The sequence below is a fragment of the Pseudochaenichthys georgianus genome, unplaced genomic scaffold, assembly GCF_902827115.2.
Source record: "Pseudochaenichthys georgianus unplaced genomic scaffold, fPseGeo1.2 scaffold_447_arrow_ctg1, whole genome shotgun sequence".
In the NCBI taxonomy this organism is placed as follows: domain Eukaryota; kingdom Metazoa; phylum Chordata; class Actinopteri; order Perciformes; family Channichthyidae; genus Pseudochaenichthys; species Pseudochaenichthys georgianus.
The window spans coordinates 183,057-189,869 of NW_027263012.1; the positions used below are offsets into that span (position 1 = coordinate 183,057).

The 6,813-nt window shown below is 37.1% G+C and overlaps 1 protein-coding gene across 1 annotated transcript; it reads right to left on the reverse strand.

Moving 5' to 3' along the window:
* Nucleotides 1-1,015: 1,015 nt before the first annotated feature.
* On the reverse strand, nucleotides 1,016-6,369 carry LOC117442608 (uncharacterized). Its single transcript, XM_034078580.2, has 6 exons — nucleotides 6,207-6,369; nucleotides 3,471-3,734; nucleotides 2,245-2,568; nucleotides 2,057-2,158; nucleotides 1,938-1,972; nucleotides 1,016-1,809 (listed from the first exon to the last, which is right to left on the reverse strand). The coding sequence occupies exons 1-6, from the start codon at nucleotides 6,250-6,252 to the stop codon at nucleotides 1,741-1,743; spliced, it is 840 nt and encodes a 279-aa protein (XP_033934471.1). The 5' UTR covers nucleotides 6,253-6,369; the 3' UTR covers nucleotides 1,016-1,740.
* Between the last annotated feature and the right edge of the window lie 444 nt (nucleotides 6,370-6,813).

Below are 6,813 nucleotides of genomic sequence, written 5' to 3' on the forward strand. Positions count from 1 at the left end.
CTCACTTCACTTGACCCCAGGGCATCATGGGAAAAAGTAAAGTCTTATTTAATTTTTTCCTCAAGAAAAAATAGGTACATTTACAGTATGTACACACAAACTGTCCATACCAATGAAAAGTTAAAAAAAGTTAAAAAAATATATAGAAAAAAAGTGATGCAAAATAAAATATGTGTCAAATATATTGTTTAAAATTACCTTTTTACACCTGACGTTTTTTATCATGACGATTTACTGTAACAGTTATCATTCAAAATGTCCAATCGCCAATAATAAAAACATTCAAAAATATATATTAATAACAATAATAATCCTATTATAAATATTTGTATTATTATCATTGTAATTAGTAGTGTTTGTTTATTTATTTTGATATCATTATTCTTATTGTTGTTGTTGAGTAAATATGGTTTAAGGGCATTTTAAGCCACATTTAAATTGTTCAAACAGCATTTATAGAGCCTTTACATTTTAAACTATGCTATATTAATCTGAACATGGAGCTGCTTGCAGAATTTAAAGTGCATAACTTTATATTTTGCCTCTTTAATAAAGTCAAATGCAGGCTTTTTGTGCAGAAAGTCTCAAATGTTTTCAAGAAAAGTATGATTTATGATAATTTAAGGGAAGAATTAAAGGTGGGGTATGTAATTTATTTCAGAAACACTTGTTGTTATATTCCATGGAATGCTCTTAACATCCCGATAGCAATGAATACATTAAATGCTTTGACAATAAATACATAAAAAAATGTCATCAGTGGAAGCCGTGGCGCTGTAAAAACCCCGACCAATCATCTGAGCCGGCTAAAGTAGCTGGATGGCCGACCTGCCTGTCAGCCTTCCATCGGGGCACAAACTTATCTCGTGCCTTCGTTGGTCATGTGTATTTTCAAATTCTAGCGCACTCGAGCTGGTTTCTCCAAAATGACCTACCCCACCTTTAAGCATGATGTGTAAAACTCGTACTTCTCAATCTTTACTTTGATGAAAGAAGACCAAACTATGAGCCTTAATTGTCCTTGTTGAATAAATGTTTATTAAAACACGAAATCTGACAACAGAGAAGACCTTGGTATATATGGACACTGCTGTCTTTAAACTCACGATGACATTCAGTCTTTGACAGTATTTCCCACATATTAGTATACATAAATGGAAAGCACTGAAGGATCTAAACTAATTATAGCAGTGTACGTTTTTGGACATGGGGTATCAGACTACAGCCTACAAATGCATAAGAGAAAAAACAGTACAAGACATTTTTAGCTAAACAAAATTCAGTCATTCAAAATCATTTGAAGCTCAATTAATCAATTTATGTGCCTTCATTACGAAAGAAAAGTCCCCAAACAGCGTGAAAACACCTCTGCATATTAAAAACAAAGCATATAAGACCTTCTTTATTTACACATTCAGCAATACATCATCCGATAAATTGAGTTAATCTGATATATGGTACGTTCACTGTCTTTTAGCTCCATGTTTGGTCTCCACCACCTCCTGAGAAACGTCCTGTCATTTACATGGAGCTGGCTGATGCTGGCATAAAATCAAAGCTAATAGCTAATGCCGAAGTTTGAGATGTTTCTTTGTTTGTCAGTCAAACTGTCTGCCGTTGTGTACACAGAAAGCAGTCAGACAGATACTGTAAACTAAGACGTGAAAAGAGTCAATGGTTTGAACTCCAAGTGTGAAATCCCTGATGGTTTTTGAGTTCCTGACGAGCTGAAGATGTTGATCAGGGCCACCTAGCATTAGCAAGACGGACTCCCCCATTCTCATACTCGATGTCTTCATCATTCCTAAACTTTGAAGCACAACACAAGAAAAGGGATTCTTAAAAATAATTCAAAGGAACGAAACAAAGAGAATAGTAACGACGGACTAAAATAGAAAATAAAATTGCTTAATATTAGTTTTAGTTTCATTACTCACTTTGTTTTTGCCCTTAAGAATGCATTTTGTGTTACCTAGGGGGGAAAGAAGAAAGAAAATAAGTATTACAATTCTATGATATACCAGTTCAACCGAAATTAAGATCTGAATTTCCTTACATATCCTTTTGATGATTAGGACGGCGCTAACAATAATCACGACCACTCCTGCAATACGCACAGCCCACATGGCGTAGCTTTGAGGCATATCTGTGATATTACCTGAATGGAAGAACAATATTAAAATCAGATATTTGAAAAACCAATATGCAACGATTTAGTATCTGGTGGGCTGCATTTTCTCTTACCTGGATTGGATATTTCCGTCTGGTTCCCGCCTAGGAAGTCCGGTGTGTAGTCAGACTGTATCTTTGTGCCGCTTTGCTGTTCGAACCGACAGGTGTATTTCCTGTTGTCGCCGCTCTGCTGCCTCACAGTCAGAGAGGAGACACATTTCTCCTGTCCGTGAAAATGGTACCCGACACCTTCGTCCAGCAGCACGGTTCCCGTCTCATCCACCCAGGGGATGGTGCCCTTTAGGCAAAAACCGAGTGTACTGTGACGAAAGAGAGAGCACTTTAACTTGACCTCACCGTCCCGCATTGGATCAGCATCTAGTGGAGATGGAGAGACTGAGAGAAGACAAGTGAACTCTGTGAACTCAGGATAGAAAATGATTTACATCTTCAAGTTAAAAGAAAACAGTTAAAATAATCAAGTATAGTCGTAGCACATAATGAAGATGTAAAATGGGACACTAAAAATACACATTTACAACGTATAAAATACCTGACGCTAACCAAATGTCCCTCCCTTAAGGCAAGGGACAATAAGTTGGTCTATCTTCCAAAAAGTTAGCATTTAATCTATTCCAAGTCAAGTTAAAGACCACGTCTAGTCAAGCCCATAAAGACCAATTAAAAAGGCAGTCAAGACCAATTCAAAAGCAAACCAAACCAAATCCAGTCCTGTTCAGAATGGGCATTTCCAATAGATAGATAGATAGATAGAACTTTATTTGTCATTGTACAAGTACAACGAAATTATAACAGACTCAAGGTGCCAACACGCAACAACAAGACACTATAAAAACAATAAATGGGACTTAAAAAAAGGGAATATGTACATAAATAAATAATAGATAAATTAAAATTGCACGATTCCCCTCGTATTACACGGAAGGTTTATATAATTTAAATATTAGCAGCGTTTAGTGCACATATGGCCCTGGGAAAGAAATGTTCCATTGCTGCTTTCACGCCTAATATGGTCAAAATAGCTTGGATAAAAGGTCCTTCTTGTTAATGCATCCAAACAGATGATAACAGTACATTTAGAAAGAATGTATATGTACGTTAAAAGTAGACATTTATGAGTCTGGGAAGGCATGAGTTCAACACCAGTGCAAGACATCCAGAAAGTGGAACTATAGCCCTGCTACAAGAACCTGACAAGTTCAAATGAATCCACTCACTGAGTCAGAATCAGAATCATAAGTGAATACGGTGAAAAACGGCCGATAGAAACGACTCACTTGTCAGAAGATTCAGATATACTTCCTCGCTCCCCCCACACTTGTAAAGTCCAACATCCTCATCAGAGACGTTCTTCACGACCAAAGAGCAGTCAGAGTCCAAACTCCTGCTAACAAAGTCTATCCAAACATCAGGAAGAGTTGAATATCTGTTGAAAACCCAAGCAACGTTTGAGCAAGTTGGGTCGGGAAATGATCGACCAACACAAGGCAGAAAGACATGTTCTCCAGGTCGCGTGTAGACGATTTCTCCGTAGGTGATTGCTGAAAATAAAAAGGACAGCATTTTACACATACAATTATCTGAATACGGTAAATATCTGATAATAAAGATTCCAAGAAACACCACGGTGTATTACATTATAAACACATACAATAAACAAGATAATGATCCTGCTTTTTACCTCAGTTTATATCAAGCTATATAAAAACTGTATCTTCAAATTACAAAAAATGTATTGAGGAATTTCGGCCAATTCTTTTTATGCTTTTTTTTTATGTCAACACATTTTACCTGCAAAGTACACGTTAATTGCCTATAATTTAAATAATAATCTTCATTGTGCTGATATGATACTTGATGGTATTTATGACAAGTTTTTATATTTCCTTTCTATCTTCTCTTACACAGTTGTCATTGCATGAAGCGGAACATGTTGTAATGCTCCCTAAAGGCCACTAGATGCCGCTGTTTCAATGCCCCAGTGTAACAGTCTGGTACACTGGGGTACAGCGTCACAGTGTCGATGCCCACCAGAAAAGAGGATAAATATGATTTAAAATGTGGTTTTGAATGATATAGATAGAGAGGAATAGTAAATAGAGATAAATAAAAATATAGATTAAGATAAATGTGAGACAACACCCAGTTTCATACCAAGGCTGGCCATTCTTAGACGTGTAACCTTGTCTGGTCTTATTCTGTATTCCAAGATTACTGTCACTTTAAAGACACAATCAAAAATATGTAGGAGGAAATGTGCATGTTGTCATATATATATATATAAACTTGGGAATTTATGGGAATTGAGGGTAATGTAATCGAATTGTATCATATCCAAGCATAAATATAAACATTTTGTTTTGTCATAAGAAGACATCCATGCAAACTGATAGAATTAAAAAACATGACATTTCAACAGATTTATTTGTAAGTAGAACAGAACAAGTTTTAATAATTGTATTGAACAATCATTTGTTTCATTGAAGAACACAAACATGAATGTTGAATTAAATATTACTACTAGAAATCATCCGTGCCTGTGATGGAGGGATGCACAGTGCCTGTCGGGGGTGTGGTCTCAATAGCCATGCAGTAAGCAGTGTGCTATGTAGATGTGATGGAGGAATGGCATGGATATTCAAGTGTCCTTGAATGGCGTCTGTTTGTTTAGATTATGGTAAAATATACTTTCCCAACTATATTTAAGTTCCCTACAAAGAGCCAACCTTCAATTTAGAAAATTCCCAGTTTATTCTCATTTATTCCCTTAAATTCCCGTTTATTCCCATGGAAAGTTTCCATCTTTGAAAATTCCCGGAATGTTGCAACCCTATTCAGAAGCACACAGTATCATCCTCCAAAGTTTAACCAATAGCATGTCTTGAATAATCCACATATAGTAATCTTAATGCGATTATGTGATGTTCATGCGACTGTGGCTGCGAGGGAGTGCGGTTGTCTTTCAAGGTTGTGGGTTCGATCCCAGCCCATGCAGTCAACATGTCGATGTATCCTTGGGCAAGATACTCAATCAATCAATCAATGAATCAATCAATCAATCAATGTTTATTTATAGCCCAATATCACAAATGTTACATTTGTCTCAGTGGTCTTCACAGTGTGTACAGAATATCAGTATGACAATACGACACCCTCTGTCCTTAGACCCTCTGTCCTTAGACCCTCTGTCCTTAGACCCTCACATCGTACAAGGAAACACTTCCAGAGAAAACCCACAGTTTAAAGGGAACATGGGAGAAACCTCAGGGAGAGCAACAGAGGAGGGATCCCTCTCCAGGACGGACAGACGTGCAATAGATGCCGTGTGTAAATTGAAAAGATAATACATTTGCAACATAGGTAGTCCAAATGTTTGGAAATGCATGTGTGTATAATAGGAAGATGAATCCACGAGGATATCCATCCAGGACCGATGATCCAGGACCACAGCCACGACTCAAGATCCAGCGCTCGCGATCCAGGACACAGAGTTGCTCCCGATGGCATGGCCAACGGTGTGTGCATGTGTATGCATGTTAGGTGCTAGAGTAAGATACACTGCTCTGTATGAATGGGTGAACGACATGTAGTATGTAAAGCGCTTTGAGGGGTCTGAAAGACTGGATAAAGCGCTATATACAGTCCATTTACCATTCATGAATTTGTTCCCCAAATAGAAAAGCTATGTTTCCTTGTGTTGGAAAGACAATTTGAAAACTAAATATATTATCTTGGTAAGCTTACTCTTCATTTTCGAAATGTCTTCTACCTAAGCGAAGAACACTAATTGGTGAATCCTTGAAATCAAACTTCACTTATCAAATAGAAAGAAATCATGGATAAAAACGTATATCATTATAAAACAAAATGTTCTTATAATCGTCAGAATCCCCCAATCGAAAGGTTGGACACAAATAATCCAGCGCGGGTTTAATGTTCCCCTGCTATAATAATTAGTAACTGTTGCATAAACAGAAACACTTAAATAGCAAGAGACAAAACAGAGAACTTACCTTCGAAATTAAGCACCAAAATGAGTATTATTGCCGATCGAGCCATCGTCTGCGTCTTCTTCTCTGGAATCAAACAACGATGTTTGAGGGCTTTTGGTGTCCGGGACAGAGCGTTCTGACGATGGTGAAACTTCCTTTTTTGTGGTTGAGTTAATTATAATACTTTTTGTGAAACAGCATCCGTCCGCCTTTCACTGTTTAACCTTTCACTTGGAAAAAAAGTTTGAATGGGGAACTGAGGTCACAGATTTTCCGACGAAATGCTGGGTGGGATATTGTTGATTAACCGTAGCAACAAAGACAACAACACATTAACTTTCTGTATCTGATGTGATTCAGTTAGACACTAACTTCAAACTACACTAAATCCACCTCGTGTTTTTCGCAGGTACAAATTGGTAGGAAGACAAGGTTTGAAGAACATTTGGTTGAGGTGCACTAAACAGTGTATTAATTAATAATATCAGAAATATTTTCAAGATGATTTTATGTCTCTACTCATGGGGGAGCCGTTCAATTGTCTTCTAAATAGATACAAGGCTTTTCCGTGATATTCAAGTGGCTGTAAATAGTGAGCAAGCATCAGGTAAAAGACAAGACATTCAAA